This window comes from Glandiceps talaboti, chromosome 18, assembly GCF_964340395.1.
Source record: "Glandiceps talaboti chromosome 18, keGlaTala1.1, whole genome shotgun sequence".
Lineage (NCBI taxonomy): Eukaryota > Metazoa > Hemichordata > Enteropneusta > Spengelidae > Glandiceps > Glandiceps talaboti.
In genome coordinates this window covers 11,332,401-11,355,362 of record NC_135566.1, presented here as the reverse complement: position 1 = coordinate 11,355,362, position 22,962 = coordinate 11,332,401, and the positions used below count along the sequence as shown (strand labels likewise).

The window sequence follows — 22,962 nt, the reverse complement described above, 5'->3', positions numbered from 1 at the left end:
ACATAGGAATTATTTCCTATGATGTCTGTTCTAGATGAACTAGCTAGACTTTTGGTTTTGCCAACTTGGAGGAAAAAGTTTTGCTAATCTTGTTCAATTTTTCATAAATTTTATCTTTGAATAAAGTAAAATTAATTTAAATTGCATTCAAACTAGAAATAACTGTGTATATGTTTATACCATGTTGCCCCTGACAACTGACCCGTGTGACCTGCTTTGAATGTAAATGTGTGATTTAGGGCACAGTGGTATTATGAATATCATCAAGTCATAACCATAAATGGTGGTGTGGTATTAGTAGGAAATACATCTTTGCACTGACTGCTTCCTTTACATAGAGTAATCTACAACCTATAGATCATCATACTGTGTAGAGCTCTAGCAAGTTTTTTATGTCAACCCAAACTACCACGTTGCTATGGACACCACAGTTGCTATGAACAATGTCATGTCCAATGTCAAAGGCAAATAGTATCTACAGTATGACATTTGTAAATTACAACAATTTGGAAACTTTTGATGGGGTGATGCTGGATAGATTTTTGGCATACATACATACATACATACATACATACATACATACATACATACATACATACATACATAAACACATATAGATATGTAGCACGTATGTACATACATACATACATACATACATACATACATACATACATACATACATACATAAACACATGTAGATATGTAGTACGTATGTACATACATACATACATACATACATACATACATACATACATACATACATAAACACATAGATATGTAGTACGTATGTACATACATACATACATACATACATACATAAACACATATAGATATGTAGTACGTATGTACATACATACATACATACATACATACACACACACACACACATTACAAATGTACATTTAAGTCATTTATTGTTTCTATCTGTGATTGTGTACATGTATATTTGAAAAAAAAAGCACCAGATTGAAAACTTGACTGGTTTAAGCTGTACAATGTATATAAAGTTACACAAGAAACAAGTTTTTCTTTGAAAGAAATAAAGTCAGACATTGAGACACTTCAGAGGTCACTGTTTTTCAACTCATGTTCAGATCATTGCTAACTTGCTAATGCTTGTCCAGCACTTGGAATTGCTTTTCATATAGTGGTAGTTCCCTTGTTCTATTTGTCATATATATACTAAACACAGTGTTCTCCAAAACAACATAATTTTAAAGGCAAGGCATAAGCCATATTACATTTGCATAACAATGGATGTAGCACAGTGCCTGATGAACATGCTTCTCTCGTTATCCAGTAATAACAGGGGTCAGTGGTTGGAGAGGGTACAATGTTTTCACTCTTTAGACTACCGTAACTCTTTCATTTCATTTCATTTCCAAATAGTTCATTATATCACACCAAGCTATCATTTTGTCCCAGTATTTGTCCAACTATCCTTTTGCTTTTCATCAACTGGCAACATTTCAGCAGGAAAAGTCTCCATCCCACTACGAGTCCTTATTCCGTGTTTCATCAACTGGCACCGTTTCAACAGGAAAAGTCTCCTATCCCACTATGAGTCCTTATTCTGCGTTTCATCAACTGGCTTCGTTTCAGCTGGAAAAGTCTCGTCACTGTCAGCATGCTCTGCTTTCTGTGACATTGCAATTGCCTTTTTAATCATGTCGCCAATGTCAACATTTACGATGGGTTGTTGTCGGACTCTCTTCATATTTTGTTCTTCTGATATATGTACTTGATCAGCCTGTATCAGACAAAATCAAATTTACAATTGTTAAGGTTGAAATGCACATTCATTAGCTTATGTTTTCTACACAATTTCTTTACGATAAAGGCAAGATATTACTCTGATGATTGAGCCTTCGGTACTATGATAGACACAAACTAAAACTGTTGTCGCAACATGTTGATAGAACAGTGATAAGCTACATGTATTGAATGGATGTTGGTTTAATTATAGTCTCAGTAGGGAGGCATCTCTGAAAACTAGTTTTTTAGGGTTCCGTAAACTTGCAGTGTTATTTTGGGATTTCCAATGTTTACACTATCTTGATCACGGGGTGATTAGAATCACACAACAGAGGAACTGCTATCACACACTTGTGTAATCTACCATTTTGAAGGACAATAGATTTACTTTGCGTCTAACTTAGTAAACCGAAGGCTGCATAACCAGTGTCATAAATACACTGTGTGTTACATGTTTGTGTTTTAATGGGGTTGGCAGAAAATACAAACACTGGGAGTTGAAAAGTATTGAACAATAACTAAAATATGATAAAAGTTTGTGACAGCAGATCTTTACTACAATTTGAAGTTATTTCTCAGTATTTATTTTGCTTCTGCCAAGGGTAAGAATGATCACAAACAGTGTTGTGTCCTTAGTTATATATCGTACGTCATCAAACTTTTCATTGTTAATTTCATTAAACATGACTACATTCCATGCAACCTATACTTAATACAAAATAAAATGTGAAAATAAATTGCATACTCTGTATCCAATATTACCATATATTTGTTGAAAAGGGAAATATCATACCAAAGAAATATTACTTAAGTTCGGGATTCTCTATACATATTTTATACAGAAAATTTAGAGAGCATATTCCACCACATCGCACTGCACTGCACTGTATGATAAATCTGAAATAACTTTCAGTTTAAACTTACCAGTGTTTGGTATTGTTTTCGTTTCCTTAACAAAAGTCCTTCCTGACGCAGTGCATCAGCTGTTGCCTCAAACAACTGGTCCTCTGAAACATTTCCTTGTATTTCAAGCTCTTCATATTTTTGTATAAATCTGTGCATGGTGTAGATGCAATAAAAAATGGAACAAAATTATGTTCAGGACATTTCAAGTTACCATGGCATTCACTGACTCTGTTTGAAACAACTGCGCAGAAACCAAAGACAAACTGCACTTGCTAAACTTTCAGATTGTTGAATGAACACACACTCTTGCGACATTTTGTTGAAATAAAATGAACTATAGTGTCACCATGGAGACATCAAATGCAGACATCAAAACATTTGGCGTCTGTGTGTCTGCCTCTAGTTGCAGAGTGTATAAATGCTTTATTTCATACTAGACAAAATGTACCAAGAAATTGCGATCTTACTAACTATCTTAGAATGAAAAATATGCACTTTCTTATTGGTATTTGCATGGTTGTATCAAACAGAGCCGGTGAATGGTAACTTGAAACGTGCTGTATAAGCAATATGACATGAATCAGCAGTTAAAAAACTTATCTTGACCTGAACAAACTGTACATTACATGAGGTAAAAATTAAACCTACATACATATTTAAAAAGACAGCTTAAATGGGACAAGTTAGTGATGGGAAGAGTTGAAATGAGATTGAGTTGAAAAATAAGCCAAGTAGACATGAAACTGGTTAACACTGTAAAGAAGAAATCATGAATTGAAAATAACATTTACTGACTAAATTTACTCACCTATAACATGAAGTTCTTTGTACTGTACTGTGTTTATTCAAGTCCAATGAACCTTGACTACCATACACTTCGTAAAATTTGCTGCAAGATAAAAAATGTAAGGAAACCTAAAATACTGTCTGCATGTGATGATGAAGAGCAACAAATCTAAGGTTCGGGTTATATAACCAAATATACTACAAAGGTGGTGCAGTGGTTCGGGGTGTTTAAAATCGATTAACTTCTCACCTTGATTCAAAACGGTATATTTGCAAATTACCATGTACATTACTTGTCATCAATTTACGACTAGATATATAAATGAATGGCTATGTCCATTACTAATACAAGTTAGTCTATTATTTAGACTTGGTTTGAGATTTGTATTCTTAGTGGTGACAAATTTACACTGTAGACAAATAAGTATACTATATACTAATACATCATTGACAATTTACAAATCCCTGTTTTGAAGAGAGAGAATACTGCAGAGACTAGAACTGAGACAACTTACGCTCTAATCGTATCTTCAGGATACAATATTTGTTTCAATGGAGTTTGATCAGTTTTTCTATGGAACAGAGGTTCTTCTATGGGAGGAAATGCTTGCATAACATCAAACCATACTGGTTTGTTCTTTTCTGTGATTACACCAGCACGTATTAAATTCCTCGTCCTATGAACAAAATAAATAATAATATTTGATAACAAACATTACTATAAGTTGTACTCCATCCATGATTATACCACATGTAAGCCATGTTGAACACGTTCGACCAAAAACTACAGGTTTTATACCCTTGGCGTTCTTTCTCATCACAACTTGTGTCTACATCATTTGTTCGGTGCTGCTTGAAATATCAGTCAAAATATAATTCCAAATCACCATTATTTTTCCAGCTTTTGCATAAAAACATGCTTGAGGCGGCAGAGTATACTAGAAATATTCTTCAATATTTGTTTTCATTCAGTCAGAAATACTCATGACATAAGGGGTTTTGTCACTTCTCATCTATCAACTTGTAGTGAAAATGTCCCACATGCATGCAACTTTAGCTTAGGTGCCTCGAGGCTCCCAGGGTTGCATAATCGAACGCACCCCCTGTAGTATCACAGGGAAGGGGACAAGAGGCATATGTGTGAAGGACCTTCTTACCATAAGCTGAACACAGAATGTTCGCAGAAGGCATAGATGTACATGGCAAAGCAATTCACACTTCATGTGTACTTGTTTAGAATTTACAATGTAACTGATAACAACTTGAGACAAGCATTGGGAAAATTACGGTGGGAAAATTATACTCAACATCTAGAGTGTCACCTTTATTGAACATACATGTGATAAAGGTTGGCAAAACATGATGTACAAACCTTTGCTTTGCCTCCTGTCCCCTGTGATAGTACATTACCTGCATTAGTATTGCATGGATATTATACATGATATACTGTATACACACCAAAACGTGCGTGGTTGACTGGCGTAATAATACTGCATAACGTCCCATATCTAACCACCTTAAAACTTAATAACCAAAGCCATGCACTGTTTCAAAAAAATTACAATAAAATGAACTTATGGGCCAAGGAGTTGGAAGTTCTAAAAGCCACCTACCGGGTGAAAACTGTGCCGAGCTTTTCAAGTCTACTGAGCCCCGCCATCTTGTTTGAACTCCACACCGGGGTCACACATGTCACATGATTGGGAATATCATAATCGTCTTCCTATTAAGGGTAAAAAGTTGTTCGAAAATTGTAAAGTAAAATTGGTAACAAAATACACAGAAGCTGTGGATGCAACAATTTTGCTCTCTCACTATATGTATGTTTGATATCAAGTATATACTGCAGTGGATAAAATCTCGCCTTGAACGAGATTTACTCTGTGTACAGGTCCGAGATTTCCAAGTTGATCTGAGGTGGCCTGCTAACCAGAAGCCAGTCATCAACCATCGGATTGACCAGCCAGTCGTTCTAATTGTTGTTTTTCCATAGAAATACGTGTACTTTAGACATCTAGATTAATTTCCGTATTGTGTAAGTAACCTTTAACACCCCTTTTCGTGTAAGATTACTGTTTCAACGACCCTGTCAACTGGCTACCACACAAACATCGATCTGTCGACCTCGGCCTAGCTCCAGCCAAGGTGACGAGACAACAACACAAATATACAACTCGCGGTGAGATATAACTTGTAATTTTTCATAATTTTGTATTTACTTATAATTGACAAATCTCTTCTTATCGCCACTATGGCATTACATGATTTTTAAATGTTTACCAGACGTGCCATCTGTTGCAGCGATGTCGATCGACTCACCGAGTTACGCATGATTCATAACGTTTTGATGTTGTCCGTACATTTGTCTGTGATATTTTTTGTTTTTTTTGAATTTGCATACAACTTTCACACCCGGATATACCTTAATAAACCCTCCATCGGTACGTGTGTGTCAGAATACAACATTTTGAAAGATACATCTAGAGCACGGTAGTTATTTGTAAACGGTCTCAAACATCCCAATACAATGTTCGTGTCTGTGTTCTATATTATCACTTCTAAACACCCAACACTGTCTGAGCGGTCACTGTTATTTTTAGACGGAAGTGATGTGTAATGTGTATTCTTATTTTGCCACCTATGTTGACCATGGGGCCGGGCTGGACGTATTCAAATGCACTGATGCGTGGAAGTACATATACCTCCATGATTGATTTATAAGATGGGTAATCGCTAGTCAAGTGAGGTACCATGACCACCATGATTGATGATGGATCATGGTGGCGTAGTTAATATGTTTCTCATGATCCAACCAACCCAATATTTTTTTCAATCTGGCAAAATAATATTTAAAAAAACACCATCTATGGTAGCATTAGAAGAAAATGCAATACCACTGATTGTAAAATGTTGACCCCACGCTTGTGTATCTGTGAAAATTATCGTTTATTCCACAAAGTCTGGAACTTGAATAAAATATATGGTTCAAAGTGTGATTCAATTTCTGTAATATTAAAAGAATGACTATGAAACTGAAAGTATCACCTACATTTACACATACACATACTTTTTTTTTTACTTTTTGTGAATCGACTGGCCCATCATTTTTAAGGTGTTACAATGAGAAACATAGAGTTGACAATTTGTGCCTTGTGCTTAGCTATACATGTGATACGAAAGGTACATGTAACAATAGCACCATGGATACATTGAACCCTAACTGCCACTATTTTGACAGAAGTTCTTGACTTGCTATGCCAGTGATACAGTTTGAGATGAATTCTAGATTAAACAAATATGTTTTAATTTCTGGTAAAATGTTAAAAAAGAAGAAGTTAGTTTTGTATCATTAGAACATTTTCACATTAATCTGATTATCAGGAAACTTTCATTTTGTACCTGTTGTATCACAGTATGTAGAATAACTTGACTACAAAATGTATATGTAAGTGCTTGTCTCAGTCTGATAGCATATATGTGTATGTATAGTAACTGTTGATCATTGAAGTGAACAAGATTATGTTCAGACCTCTATTTTTTGTTGACAGGACATCTCATTATTGCCCATATATCTGAAATTTGCACAGATTAACAGCATAAGTTTTCTAATATTCTATGTAGTGCAAAATAAAATACAGTGATGTAGTGAAGACATTACTCCAAACAAACTCTCATACAATGGATTAGTTGAACTATACAGTGGTTTTACCTATGGTACATGTATACCTAAAAATGGTAACTGAAGGTGAAATCTGGTAAAACTTGTATTTGAAAGATTTCCATACCTTGTTGCGTGGGGGACTCTGGTAAAATACCTTGCAAAGGTAGATTTTATCTATTTACTCAGTTGTTCTCAACAAGAACGCATGTACATGTACTTGACAACAACACTTGAACAATTCACTTTCTGGAGACACAGATGGTAGTGATGACCAAACTCAGAAACTGTTCAGATAAATGATGGTTTACTGTACTTGCTAATACCTGTACTGTAGTTCAGTGTAGTACCATACACAGCATAATAGAAGGTTGTCATACGTGTTTAATAAAAAATATACCTATAAAGCCGACCTCACTCTAACTGTCACTCCCATGTATTTTTAATATATTCAATACATTCTGTATGTTTAAGAGCCTCATGTAGCCTGTGGGGCTTTGTATGGCAGTTTGCATTATCCTTTTATGACAGGCCTGTGGGTAGGACATTTTACGGTTTTTGAATACATTTTTAATGCATATTTAGATTTCAAAAATAATACCAAGGCCTCAATCTTGTGATGTGCTGATGAACTGTATATCATTTAGATTATTAAAATTATTACCAAACAATAATTTTTTGAAAAACACAATGATACAGGATATTTCACATAAGAAAATTTGTCCTGAATTGAATCATATTAGTTATTCTCAATTATGAATTATACCATGCATAAACCATAAATATGGAATTTTTGTATACCATGGTCGTTCTATTTCTCGACAACGTGTGTCTAAATTACCGGTTCTGCTGTGTTCAAAATTGAGTCAAACATTCAAAATTACCATTACTTTCCCTGATTTTTCTTTGATATTACTTGCACTGGTATAATTATGTTATTCTCCAATATTTTTCTTCATTCAGCCAGAAAATACTCATGACCTAAGGGTTGTCAATACTCGCCTAGCAACTCGTGACAAAAGCCCCTTAGGTCTCTCGAATTTTCCTTGGCTGAACAAAGGAAAATATTGGGGAATAACATCTAATCGTCAATTGTCTTAGTATTGGATATTTTTCATGTACTACAGGTTCAATATATTTCAATACACAAGTCGAGGTGTATGGATGAATGTGTACTTTGTAATATGCAGAGAAATATGTAACAGCTGTCATGAAAGCTCGATAAATGAATTCAAACAGTTCAGCAAAAATGACAAAAGATTTTTTTTAAATTGTATATATTCTAAAGATAGGACACCAGATGCATTGTGGTTGACCTTTGACCTGCACAATTGAACTAAAAATACCAGATTGTTAAATATGGCCTAAATTTTCATGATTTCAAACCTAATTATGATTTTAAAAAATGATTAATGGAAGTAAGAAATTTTATTGAAATAATTAAAGTGAGAGTGCAATAGTTGGTACTATGAAGGTTGTGAAAATGATGTAAAAAATATTTTCATGTGATACAGTTTTGTGTGCATTTTTACTAGATTTAGAAATGTTACAAGGGAAAACTCAGAAAATTGTATGTTTTCGATGATCATGAATATGATTAATTATAGGCGTATTGGTTGGATTGACCACTTTGTTTTATAACTTTAGCTGACATGTGTTATCTATATTATATTAAATTTAATTACATATTGTAGATTAATTACATTTTATGGAGCTTTAATTAATTAATTCTTGATTGAAATCTACGACTTAATTCTATTTAATAAGATGTACTTAACCTATATTCTGTTGTCAAATCATGATGAATGTTTATGTTGTGTGCTATTATCCATCAAATGTACAATGTAACACGATCGCATTTCTTAGTTCTATATGAAATAGTCAACATGCCACAGACCTATTACATTATTAATGATATTATTTTTAATCAAAGCTCCCCCTCGGCATATAGTTATAATACATGAATACATGTTTCTACATGTACATCATATACACGTACATAGCGATTATTCATACCATTGTCAAAGATTGATACTTTTAACCCCTCCCCCTCTTGGGTGTGTGCCCAAGGGGGAGGAGGCTATTGCCATAGCTTCCATCTATCTGTCTATCTGTCTGTCTGTCTGTGTGTGTGTGTGTGTGTGTGTGTGTGTGTGTGTGTGTGTGTGTGCATTCATATCTTTGACACGTAATGGGCTATTTCTTTCAAACCTGGCACAAAGGTGATAAACTATAATAGCCTCTATAAATGGGGGCATACATGCATCACTTTATTTCACATTATCAAGTTTGACCGAATGGTGACCATATTGTAGTAAAAGCATAATTTACCAACCACAGAAACTGTAATCAATCATTTGTGCTACAGCTGTTAACTATTTTCATATGGACTATTAGTTTAATTAAAGTCATTGAAATCCTGTTAAAGTAAAACTGACCTCCAAACAAACAACACACTGTGAAATACAATGCAAAGCCTTGGAAAATATTATATAATGATTAGCCGTATCTCTTTATAATTCAGCGACATTATTTTGATAATATTTTTTCAGTTTCTAGGTCATTGTAGTGTACCAGGTATATCATATCGCATTCATGTTTGTTTAAAACAACCGAATTCTCATATATCACACCAACAAAAAGAAAGAATTGTTTCTGGTCAGCGCGTGCATCACTTAAATATCCTCGCATCAGTCTTTTTTTCATGTTTGTCCAGTCCATGTAGTCTGCAGACCTGGGGGGAAACACAAAAGTAACCCTCCCTACTTCAGTGAAGACAACTGCAGAGCCAATCATGAACAAACAAATGACATCTGCCCCACATACACACTTGCTCTAAAGTACTAAAAAAAATGAACAGTAACTGTCATAAATACATGTAATAGGTTGAGTTACAAGTTTGTTGAGAATTTACACACAAAAAGATTTTAGATTCATGTTGCACCACCTTAAAACCTCACATTGGTACATCTGGGAACTTGACATTATTCCCTATTCCATAGTTTTGATGATGTATAATAACACCTGCAAATTGACTTGTGAATTCGAAATAGAGTTTACCATCTATGTTTGTTTACAATATTTGTGAAAAATTTCATAATTACATTGTAGATATTGTTATTGAAAAGTTGTTTATAAGTCGTCTGCATTAATGTGACTAATCCACAAGTGGGAGAGGTCATGTAATTTTACTTTGCTGTTGCTAGGTACATGTGATAGTACTTTGATTTTAATTTTTGATGTCTCTGTTCAGAGGTGAACAAATCCACTGGTCCTGGGTCCGGGACTAGCTATTTTTGGGGGGAGAACCACACAAATTTTACCTTGTGTGGTCCGTCGGACCAGTACCTTACTGTTAGTAACTATGTTAAAAAGTCGTCTGAATATACAGATTCATAGGTAAGATTTAATGTTTCACATTAGTGGGACCTGGGACCACTAATTCTTTCAGCAGGACCACTGGATTTTTTAAGGCACTGGTCTGGGGACCACCAGTTTACAAAATGATTTGTTCATCCTTGCTGTTTTCATTAATTTCAGGTTATGGACACTTGAATTCAACCCTCGTCATTTCAAGCATTGAAGCTGACCTTGGATGTACAGTATAGTACAGTATGTGTTAATGACAAGTCGGACCTCAAGTCTTCCAGTCTCCATCAATTTGTGGTGATTCATACAGAGCACAGACACCTTATCACAAATATATCAAAGTTCTAAATGGAACAGATTTCATAACTACCTTGTTGATACAAGTCACTCATTCCCTTTATTAAAAAACCTTGAACGTATTGTCAACACTTGATAGTTTTTCTTTGTTGCGTAAACAATGGCGATGGCACCAGAATCACAACCTGCCAGTTCAGGTAAAAGTAAGAAGAGCCGATTCCGTCGCAGTTCAAGTGGTCAGCCTGGTAACACTACAGCTAATAATATGGTATCTGTACCTAGCAGACAATTGGAATTTACACAAGCTATGTCAGACTTCAAGGTAAGATAGCACAAATAACGTACTTTTGAATGCTTTACAGCAAATGAAATGAATGTGTTGCCATTTGGTTATCGTACATGTATTAAAGGAATCACAAATTAAACCTGCAGTGGAAAGTTATACAGCAATTGACATGAATGTTTAACATACTATTTTGTTATCATACATGTAAGCAGAGTGTGGGTGGTACATGTTGTATGTAGGTAAAACTTACCTGAGTTCCCCAGTCATTTTATCGTGGTTCCCCACCCAAATTATATTACAATGTATGGTAACTATGCCAGTTTTACCAAATTTACCCCTGTCTGTTACCGGAGTTTCAGTAAAAACATTGGTAAGGCATCACAAATAACCTACATGTAATCTGGAAGATATTACAGCAATTTAGTGAATGTGTTGTCATTTGTTTATCATACCTGTAAGATATCACTAATAACTAGTCTTGCTGCTAGACGTTCAGGCTTTCTTTCGATACTATAAGCGAACGAAGTTCGCAGTGAGGGCTTGCCCGAACATGGATGTTCCATCCTTGATAGCGATGTTCGGTCGTGTGTCATATTTTATCGGAAGAACATCCGTGGTCTAGCAGATAGACTAACTAATAACCTGCTCTTGAAGATATTACAGCAATTTCAATGAATGTGTTACTATTTGATCATCACATGAAATGTTTTGTTAGAACACATACAGTGAAAAGATTTAACAATTAGAATGATTTTAGGTACCTTTCTTACAAAATTATGTGTTTATCATACACAATTATTCAAAGAGGTATTGACAATGTATGAAAAGGAAATTGCCATATGGGATATATTTTGGAGTGAGTGATACATTTATTGAATTGCTAATATTATGAATGAATACCAAGACTCGTGAATGCCAGTGTTGTATACCGGTCGGTGAACTCGGGGTATTTGCATGAGTGCTTCCAGTCTTCTCTACAGCCATTGCGTACTTTCAAAAGCATAATGAATGAAAAGTGGAGCAGAAAACACTGCAAACACGAGTGTAAATACCTCTTAAATACCCACACTGGAACTCACGCAGCATGGAGTTCTGGTATGTTTATCTGACATAGCATATTTCCATAAAAAGCATACTGTGCAATCACGCAACATCGTGTGCAAGGGGCAATCAATTATCATACCCTCATTTACATATCATTTGCATACATGTATGCAATAATGTTTTTGGTATTGTGCTGCAGCGTAAATACCACTCGTATGAGTGCAGACCGCGTCGGTGCAAGTAATCATTGGTACATGTAAAATAAAACATCTGACTTTATTTATAAATTAACATTGTACATGTACTCCTTTCTTTGTTATCAGACTATGTTTCCCAAGATGGACAATGATGTTATTGAGGCTGTTTTGAGAGCCAATAATGGTGCTGTAGATGCTACAATCGATCAATTACTCGTCATGAATGTAGATATGTCGCAGGAAGAGAATCGACGAGGATTGCCAGATGATGCGCTACCACCTGAAGTATGTTGTCATATTATGTACATTGCCTGGATATAAGGGCACTAGTAGATCTCTATTACCCCCAAGAGCTGTTATGCAGCAACTGTTAGCTGAGGCTGAAAGAAAAGTGAAATACTTGCTACATAACAGCACAGGGGGTAATATGATGTCTACTAGTGCCTGAATAAGGCAAGACAATAAGTGTTTTATAACACATCATATCATAATATATTCTTTCCATAGCCAAAGCAATCACCAATATGACTCCAGTGCTGTGGTAATAGTGCCCCCTGAAATGAGAATACAACTAGTGCCTTGCTCTATGCAAATTGTGGTCACTACGGGTCACTAGTCACATGACATGATCTAAGCCAATGAAGTCTATGAAAATAATGTATATGATTTTGTATGATAATTTTAAATGATGATTCCCAGAAATATAACAGTGTAGTGATATAAGTTGTTATATAATAAGTTGTTGAAATATAAACGTTGCTATGAATACCAGGAAAATGAGATTAGAGGTAGGAGCCTAGCAGCTAATCATTCAGTTTAACTATATAAATATGATTTTCATTGACAGGTATTTGAACCTACTTCAGATGATGATGAACCACCCCCAGCCTACACCCCCCACGTAGATCAGAGTACAGTCAACATGCCAGGAATGTCACCACCCTATACTCCACATCCAGAGATGACAGTACCCCCATCACCCGTAGCAGTGCAAGGTACACCGCCGACAAGACCATACAGGAATTGGAATCCCCCATTATTAGGTTCATTACCTGATGATTTCCTCAGAGTGGGTTCATCCTCAACTCCTCCACCAGCTACATCACAACCAACGGTAAATATACACTATTCAGTGCAGTTTCAGAAAGCAATATCTATCAATTTTGTACTTGTATTGCAGTCAATGGTAACAGCAGTTACAGAAAATCATATCTCAATTTTGTACTTGTGTCGCAGTTGTTACTGCGGCACAGTTACAGAAAGTTATATCTCTCAATTTTGTACTTGTGTCACAGTCAATTGCTACTGCAGCACAGTTACAGAAAGTTATATCTCTCAATTTTGTACTTGTGTTGCAGTCAATGGTAACAGCACAGTTACAGAAAGTTATATCTCTCAATTTTGTACTTGTGTTGCAGTCAATGGTAACAGCACAGTTGCAGAAAACCATATCTCTCAATTTTGTACTTGTGTTGCAGTCAGTTGTTACTGCAGCACTGTTACAGAAAGTTACATCTCTCAATTTTGTACTTGTGTTGCAGTCAATGGCAACAGCAGTTACAGAAAATCATATCTCTCCATTTTGTACTTGTGTCGCAGTCGTTACTGCGGCACAGTTACAGAAAGTTACAATGTATATCTCTCAATTTTGTACTTGTGTTGCAGTCAATGGTAACAGCAGTTACAGAAAATCATATCTCAATTTTGTACTTGTGTCGCAGTTGTTACTGCGGCACAGTTACAGAAAGTTATATCTCTCAATTTTGTACTTGTGTTGCAGTCAATGGTAACAGCACAGTTACAGAAAGTTATATCTCTCAATTTTGTACTTGTGTTGCAGTCAATAGTAACAGCAGTTACAGAAAATCATATCTCTCCATTTTGTACTTGTGTCGCAGTCGTTACTGCGGCACAGTTACAGAAAGTTATATCTCTCAATTTTGTACTTGTGTTGCAGTCAATGGTAACAGCAGTTACAGAAAATCATATCTCTCCATTTTGTACTTGTGTCGCAGTCGTTACTGCGGCACAGTTACAGAAAGTTATATCTCTCAATTTTGTACTTGTGTTGCAGTCAATGGTAACAGCACAGTTACAGAAATCATAACTGTGAATTTTGTACTTGTGTCACAGTCAGGTGTTACTGCGGCACAGTTACAGAAAGTTACATCTCTCAATTTTGTACTTGTGTTGCAGTCAATGGTAACAGCACAGTTACAGAAAATCATATCTCTCAATTTTGTACTTGTGTTGCAGTCAATGGTAACAGCACAGTTACAGAAAATCATATCTCTCAATGTTGTACTTGTGTTGCAGTCAATGGTAACAGCACAGTTACAGAAAATCATATCTCTCAATTTTGTACTTGTGTTGCAGTCAATGGTAACAGCACAGTTACAGAAACAGTTGGAAATAAACAGACAGCAGTGCAGTGAGATTGATCAAGATGATTTAGAACTAAAACAACAATTAGCAGATGAAAAATTGGCGATAATGTTACAGAATGAAGAATTTATGAGAGAGTTACAAGCTAATCCTGAATTTCTCTCCTCACTTGAAAGAGGTAACTTTTCAGATTTTTGTCGTATTTGATATGACATTTCAGCTTTGGCAGCCATTGTTGATGTGTATACTGTACCAGTAACACTCCACAATAACAATGACGTTAGCAAAAACCTCAAAATGTCGTCGAATTTGCATGTCTTCTTGCATTTTTAATGGATTTAACGAGCCCTCCTCAGGTCATCTTCAGGGATGCGATGTGAAGGCATGTGTTGTTTACAAAATGCATGACTTCGAAATATTGTCTCAGACAGGTGGCAAAGTGTACTTGCTTAATACGTCTCTTTTTGGTGATGGTTGTAATGTTCTGATATATAATGGCTTCTGTGATTCCCCTTGACAAACTAGTCTGGTTCCCTATCCAGGATGGAAACATTCTCCATGTCAATATTTTGAAGTCACACATGTATAAACAATGTGACTTCACATCCCTGAAGAAGAACTGAGAACTCAGGTTGAAAGCTAGGATATATCCAATTATTTTGATGCAGCACAGAGTTGTAATTTATTTGTTAAGCATATACAGCTTCTCTGCAACTCTGACAATTTATGTGTACACACCAAAACTATTTCGTCAAATCATTCATTTTAATTTGGCCCAAAATGTGGCATTACATTCTCTCAATTACTAGTAATCATTACACATACTTCAATATACTTACTAATTCTTTGAAACCAAACTATATATGATTCAGATCTTGACTCTGCTTCTTCGATATCTCTCTCGTTCTCTTCGTCCCTCTTGTCATTGCATGTTCATCATTGGAATGATTTGTCATTTTTTTTTCAAATGCATTATAATAACCTAGATCAAAGTTCTGGTGGTGGCGTTTCCATGTCTTCTAATACTCAGCTTGGCATGCCATCGTACCATGGGGGCGCTGTTGGTGCTGGTGCTGCTCACAGTAGCAGTTCACATGGAACTCAGGCAGATGATGCTGATTTCAAAGACAAACTATCTCATATGGGAAAATGTAAGTTGACTATACTTTCTCTGTGTTTCTCCCCATCACTGATACCATTAAGGAGATAAAGGTTTGTATATATTTACTTAATAAATCATGATTTTTTTTCTCTTGAGGAAATTTTTATCTTCATTCACATCTCCCCCCCCCCCAAAAAAAAAAAAATGTTTTGGACACAAAAGAACTTATGGATCATGAAAAGGTGACATGATGAGACTAAATGTAGGATTCCACCACCTAGGTCAGTGATAAAAAATAACTGATTCTCACATTTGGTTATTAAGCTAGGAGGCTTTGTGATGTAAATTAGATTAATGAGGTTATGGTTATTCATATTACAATAGCCGCAGTGTCAGAATAGAATTGATGAGAAAATTAAGTATTGTAATGCATTTGCATAAATTTCAGATAAAATATGGTATAATGATTCCTTTGAGGAAATTTAAGATCCAAATACATACCATCTTAAATTGAAAACAGCACTTTATCAGTAAATTTTGGCTACAGAATGCATGTGTGTGAGTTTTCAACAAAGAGACTGCAATGTATAATTTGACTCCCCAGCTCTGGTTAAACATGTTTTCAGAAGTTATTCCCAAAACTTTGGAATTTGAAAAGACAAAGATACATCTAAATTATCCCAGCAATTCGGATTGCATCTAAATGTACCTTGGAGCTCATATGATGCTTACATAGGATATCTTTGCAGCCTACACCTTGGAAGCTATCAATTTATTTATATATGTTGTCTTTACCATAGCAACCAAGAAAAAGTTCAGTCAGTTGGCCAAGAAGTTTCAAAGGAGAAAGAAGAAGAGTTCAAAACACAAGTATCCTTTATGTCATACTAATTGTGTTATCAACTTTGCTCAGTTGTATCAGTCCATTCTAGTTTTTGTGGTGCTGGTGTAGTTCTCAGTCTAACCTTTGTAATCAGGACCATACTATTTTTCTATAGGGGAGGCTGGTTGTTAGTAGGGTGATAATGTCTGCCATTAGTGGGCTGACACTTCCATAATCACAAAAACCATTGCTGACATGAAAATGACAGTTATAAAGATGAGTTACTCAACACCTACCTAACAAACTGCTAACTACTTTCATGACAACTAAAAGACTTTGTTTTACAAAGATCGCTATTTTCACATGTAAAAGACTCATAATAAAGATTTAGCTTCATATCTATGCATGGTGGACGTTATCACCCTATTCTAACCCTAACCACTAATGCTGGACAATATCACCTTACTAACAACTGACCTCCCCTATAGAAAAATAGAAAGGTCCCGATCGAGAAGTACACCAGGTCCATTTTGGCCTAGCTTTGTGTATATTCATGATAATGCTTAGTAATGCTTCAGTGTAATTAGGGCAAAGTTGAGAAAAGAGATAGATCAATCTGTTTAAAGTTCATTCACCTTAACCACTGAACTCAGTTTACAAGAATCAGCAGCGGCGCCCTCTACCGCCAATCTTCTAGACAACTTTGAAGATGATGATGAAGATGACAGTGATGATGACGATGTCCTCCAAAGAAGAGAAAGAAACTCCCAGGTAGGGCAAATAATGACTACTTTCCCATAGTGGTAACGGTCAAATGGTGAACAGTAATACGTCTCTCTCCTCACAATACCCATCCTGATAGTGGAATCTTAATACAGTGAAAGCATGTCAGTGGGCCAGCTTTGCCATGCACCAAAGCTCAGCATGTTAGTGCATGAGTCATGTATTTACCAATTTCAAATGTGCTTACAGCTTTATTAAATTTGAATACAGCAAATCGACTAAACAACGGCTTTTCGCTAGTCTAACTGTTATCCATGGCTCCAAATCTCTTCTGGGGTAAAGCGAGATCTTGAGATCGAAAAGCCTCTAGACTAGACTTCTGCATACAAATATAATCCTAACTATATGAGCACACACTATTTGTACCAACATCAACATATCAATTGAAATCTTGGGTTAAGGTGTGTAACAGTACTGATCATAATACGTGTAACCATGGTGATCATACTTACATGGATTAAAGTGGCCATATGGATGAGGATTGGGTATTTTTAATTTCTAATAAAACAATTTTATCATGGCTTCCTACTTGAAAGATCAGTGTGAAACAACATTAACTAATTCTGTGTGTATAACTCAATACTTTGAAAAAAGCTAAAAAAATTGTCTTATTGTACATACAATAACAAACATTTTACACATTTTTTTATTTTTTGCAATGTATTGAGTTACAAACACAAACTTGATCAGTGTTTTTTCACATGGAGTTTTCAAATGGGAAGCCTTGATGAAATTGTTTCATAAATTAAAAATCTCCAAAAATACCCAATCCGCATCCATATGGCAACTTTAAGGTGCGTAAAGCAATAACTAAGAGAGCATAATAAATTGGATAAGGTGTACGACTGTAACAATCCTACTTCCATAGGTTAAGGTGTGTAATATTTTAAAATGCATGGCGTCTTTTTAATCCGTTGTTTTGAATTGCTACAAACTAACTGATATGTCATGCACCATGTTTGTCCTATCTTAATGCAATCTCTGACACTGCAGTCCAAGAGAGTTGGCAAGAGAGCTGGCAGGGGCAACACAGAGCCCATAATATTCTACCAGGAGGATGAAAACTTTGCATTATATACAGAGGTCAAAGTTCACTTTATTTCATTTTGGGTGAAGGGTTTCCATAGTTACATACACTAAACATTTGGCTGCACTGCATTATGACTGTGCTGTTGCCTGATAAAGATATCACTGATCTTTCTACACTCAAACACAATTGATGTCAAAGGTAGCACACAGAGGTCAAAGTTCACATTCTACCATATCTGGTCAGTGGTTTCCATAGTTACATACATTAAGTGTTTGTTTTTACTTCATTGGCATACAGTTATCTGGCAAAGATATCACACAAATTTAATCAAACCAATCATAATACAAGAAGTTTGTTTATGACACTTTTTATTCATTTTTAAAAAAATAATCTTTCGACTTATATTATATTTCTCTTTTATCAGATAAATACTACCTGTACTATATTCTGCATGTTTTCCACATTTTATGAATCATAGTCATTTCAGTCCAACATTAGAATTTGCTGACACATGCAAACAACGTACAGAAAGGAAAGTCAAACATTCTTCTGAAATTACGAAAAAAATTGAGGACCATTAAAAATTACACCTATGAGAGGAATTCTGAAGCTACCCTGAAGTTTTACTGCATGAGGAGAGAACAAAGTTATGTGAATACATAGACTTTTATGATCTACAATTTGTACATTGGATAATTTGACAAAATTGTCGTGACCCATGAATGCAACTGTAGTGTGCTCAGGATTTTTGCGTGAATGCTTGCAGTGTTCACTATGGCCATACTTTCATATTGAGTGAAAGTGCAACAGAAAACACCGCAAACAAGAATGCATATATTTCCCCTGAGTATTTACACTGGAACTCATGCGATATGGGGTTCTGTTTTTTTTTTACATATGTGTATCTGAAACAGCAAATTTCTGTTCAAATTATACTGTGTAATCATGCTATGTGTACAAGGAACGATCTCACTCATTTGCGTATCATTTGCATACCATTATGCAATAAAACTGTTTTTGGTATTGCACTGTAGTGCAAATACCACTAGTATGTGCATGCAGCACTGGGTCAAACTATTGCTGGTACATATGTAATAGTAAATGTTGCAGAGTCACATTCACTCTCATGTAGAACAAATTAGGGATGGTTGCAGGTGACCTCACATACTTATCCTTAGTCGGACTTCGGAATTCGGTAAATTTTATAGCAAAACTGAATGTTATCCTAAATCAGATTGGACTTAACCCAGTAACGCAAATGGTAAGAAAACGGTTAAAACATAAGATTCTCACCGAAAGGTCATTGATGTACGCTCTATTGTTCAAAGGTCACATGTGTGTCATGTGAGACTCTTCCACACCCTCCTCTGGACGTAACCCTTTTCACCAACCATTTATTGTCGTACACAGCTAATTATTTTATTTTCTATCTATTCTACAGGCTGATGACAGACAACTACCAAGCTACCAAATAAGTCAACAGTCGCCGTATCGTGGTGAAACCGTACTCACCTTGAGCAACGACACATCCAGAAATGAAGCAATAGTATAATATTTGCATACTGAATGACCTTTGACCTTGTCGATGATATTTACCATCATGATACATATAAGCTGAGTGTGTGTCAGTATTTTATGCCTAGTAGTAAGGATATTCAATATTTGTATAAAAAAAAAGAATTTATTCAAATTTCTAGACAAATATCCTTTCCATATATTTAATGATTTGCTTCAGATAACTAATATTAAAGTGGCCATATGGATGAGGATTGGGTATTTATTTTGGATTTTTCATTTATATATCAATTTTATCATGACTTCCTAATTGAAAAGTCAATGTGAAACAACATAGACCAAGTCAGTGTTTGTAACTTAATACATTGCAAAAAGCTAAAATATATCAAAAAAGTTTGTTATTGTAAGTACAATAACAGACATTTCACACATTTATCAATCTAAGGACTTGGCATGTGTTGTTTCATATTGAATTCTCAAGTAGGAAGCTATGATAAAATTGAATTAAAAATCCGAAATAAATATTCCAATCATCATCCATATGTCCACTTTAAGTAATGTTATTTCAAAACACATATAACATTTATTTTAAAAAATATATATAGCAAAACACGGCACAGAGCACCTTAACATACATTTTTTTTCTTCTGGTAAATATGTTGGAATCAATGTTTGGTGTGAAAAGTCAGTGTGGATGTTTAGTGTAGGAATAATGCCAGTGAAACAGTTTTTACAGAAAAAAAATCATACATGGCATATTTGCATTTGTCATGTTTGTAGTTCTAAGACATTTAGTATTTCATTCATGAAATTGTTACCAAAACATCATGCTTCCATTCAAAACTGACACACTTGTTGTAAAAACAACTGTACAGCTCACTTACGACAAACAAAATATGATAGTGTGATGTATTTTGCAATGTTAAATTTGTGACAAACTTTTTCAGAATATATTCAAATCTGTTAATTCTCACTTCCTAAGATGCAAGTTTTCTACTTATGGGAGATATAGAATTTAAGCTGTAGCTGTTATTTGACAACAAATTAAAATTTATGATGTTAAGGAATACACAATTGTATGGTCATAAAAAACAAAAGAATGTACAGTTTGGCCACTAGGGAGCACTGTTTTGAAGCAGATGTGAGGGCCAGAGCTACAGAATATTGCGCTGTTGAATAATAGTCCTTTTCCACCATTTCACAACAAAATTAAAAGACTTTGTTAGGTCAAATAGCGCTAATCTTTCTGTTTCCAATGATGAATTTATTTAGCAACTCATGAAATTCTTGTACATCATGTACAAATGTATTTTGTTGACTCTTGTGATGTACTGCAATGTGATAAGTATCAATGTCAAAAATCTTACCTATGGTTGGCCGTACAATTGAGTGCCCTTATGCCATGTGAGAATGGCTGCAAAGTTAGAAGGTTGAACGTTGTTGATTTTACTTAAGCGTGATAATTTTGCATGGTATGGATAATAACTAAAGATTAAGAATGAATAACTGTACCGGTAATCTGTCACAGCAGTGCAATAAGGGTCTATACAATGTAATAACAGATACAACATTATCGCACTGAGGTGACAGTTTACAGACTCAAGGTATAAAGTATGCCATTTAAACCAGAAATCACTCATCATCCATCACAAATGACACCTGGTATTCTCATTTATTTTCTATATTCATGGTAAACTAGTCTGTAAGGTACACCATGACAGGGCGCCCCTACACATCCCCTCTCTCAAGGCCAGTGAGGGTAGAACAACACAATGTGTCTTACAGTCTTATGGTAAACTTGTTATTTGAAGTCAGAATGGATAGATAATGAATGCAGATAGTTGACCAAATTGTTCATCGGTTTGGTAAATCAAACAATCTACAAAGGTTACAACACACAAGCAGTTTAAAGGTTTTTTCAGCATTGAGCTTTCGATCTGTCTTGGTTGACATTCCTCATCAGAATGACAAATTCCATAGTTACAGCTGACCACTAGGTGGCGATACAGATAGTTGTCAAGATGTCATGTTGGCTGTTCTGTCTATCGTCTTCTCTCCTTGTACAAAACTTAGATTTACTTGTGAGTAGTTGGCTGTTCTGTCTATCATCTTCTCTCCTTGTACAAAGCTTTGAGTAATGACGATAATGAGAAATGTACTCCAATGTACAAAGCTGAGATATATTTTTTGAAATGAAAAGTTAGTTCTAAAGGTTATTAATATTATCCAAATGTTATGAGATGAGATGTGTGGATTTTGAATGTTTTTATTCTGTCTGCATGGAATTATATATGTGTACTTTAATACCATGTTGCCCCTGACAACCGATCGATGTGACTGGGTTTGAATGTGAGCCCAAGTGTATTAGTGAAAACTTAAGAGATGGGGATAAAGTGGTATAACTAGATATTATTCCCCAATATTTTTCTTTGTTTAGCTGAGGAAAATATTTTATGATCTAAGGGGCCTTGTCACTACTAGTCATGAATATTTTCCAGCTGAATGAAGTGAAATATTCATGACCTAAGGGGCCTTGTCACTACTAGTCATGAATATTTTCCAGCCGAATGAAGTGAAATATTCATGACCTAAGGGGCCTTGTCACTACTAGTCATGAATATTTTCCAGCCGAATGAAGTGAAATATTCATGACCTAAGGGGCCCTGTCACTACTAGTCATGAATATTTTCCATCTGAATGAAGTGAAATATTCATGACCTAAGGGGCCTTGTCACTACTAGTCATGAATATTTTCCAGCTGAATGAAGTGAAGTATTGGGAAATAATAGAATTATATCTCCTGAAGCAAAATTTATGAAAAATTGGGAAAAATAATGGTGTGATTTGGAAAGTTTTGGCTCATATTTCAAACACCACACAACCAGACGTAGGCACGAGTTGTCATGACGTACAACGATCGTTCAGTTACCAGGGTAATAATAATCACCTAATTGTATTTGTTTCTAAGCTTCACTCCAGTGTACAGCAAGCCTCTTCTAAGACAGATTTGGCAAGTTTTATATCTA

At 35.3% G+C, this 22,962-nt stretch overlaps 2 protein-coding genes across 3 annotated transcripts; one reads left to right on the top strand and one right to left on the bottom strand.

The window, feature by feature from the left end:
• Positions 1 to 1,052: 1,052 nt before the first annotated feature.
• LOC144449525 (small ribosomal subunit protein mS23-like) lies at positions 1,053 to 5,112 on the bottom strand. The gene is made up of 5 exons (XM_078140069.1): positions 5,061 to 5,112; positions 3,963 to 4,124; positions 3,470 to 3,550; positions 2,680 to 2,809; positions 1,053 to 1,750 (listed from the first exon to the last, which is right to left on the bottom strand). The coding sequence occupies exons 1-5, from the start codon at positions 5,105 to 5,107 to the stop codon at positions 1,559 to 1,561; spliced, it is 612 nt and encodes a 203-aa protein (XP_077996195.1). The 5' UTR covers positions 5,108 to 5,112; the 3' UTR covers positions 1,053 to 1,558.
• A 256-nt stretch (positions 5,113 to 5,368) lies between these two features.
• On the top strand, positions 5,369 to 20,136 carry LOC144449159 (CUE domain-containing protein 1-like). 2 transcript variants are annotated; one of them, XM_078139633.1, is made up of 11 exons: positions 5,369 to 5,482; positions 10,646 to 11,093; positions 12,425 to 12,583; positions 13,146 to 13,412; positions 14,675 to 14,861; positions 15,670 to 15,834; positions 16,586 to 16,655; positions 17,262 to 17,379; positions 17,493 to 17,495; positions 18,403 to 18,474; positions 19,863 to 20,136. In XM_078139633.1, the coding sequence occupies exons 2-11, from the start codon at positions 10,932 to 10,934 to the stop codon at positions 19,971 to 19,973; spliced, it is 1,314 nt and encodes a 437-aa protein (XP_077995759.1). In that variant the 5' UTR covers positions 5,369 to 5,482; positions 10,646 to 10,931; the 3' UTR covers positions 19,974 to 20,136. The 2 variants fall into 2 exon arrangements, with proteins under 2 accessions (XP_077995759.1, XP_077995760.1); XM_078139634.1 differs by lacking the exons at positions 17,493 to 17,495; positions 18,403 to 18,474.
• Positions 20,137 to 22,962: the final 2,826 nt, after the last annotated feature.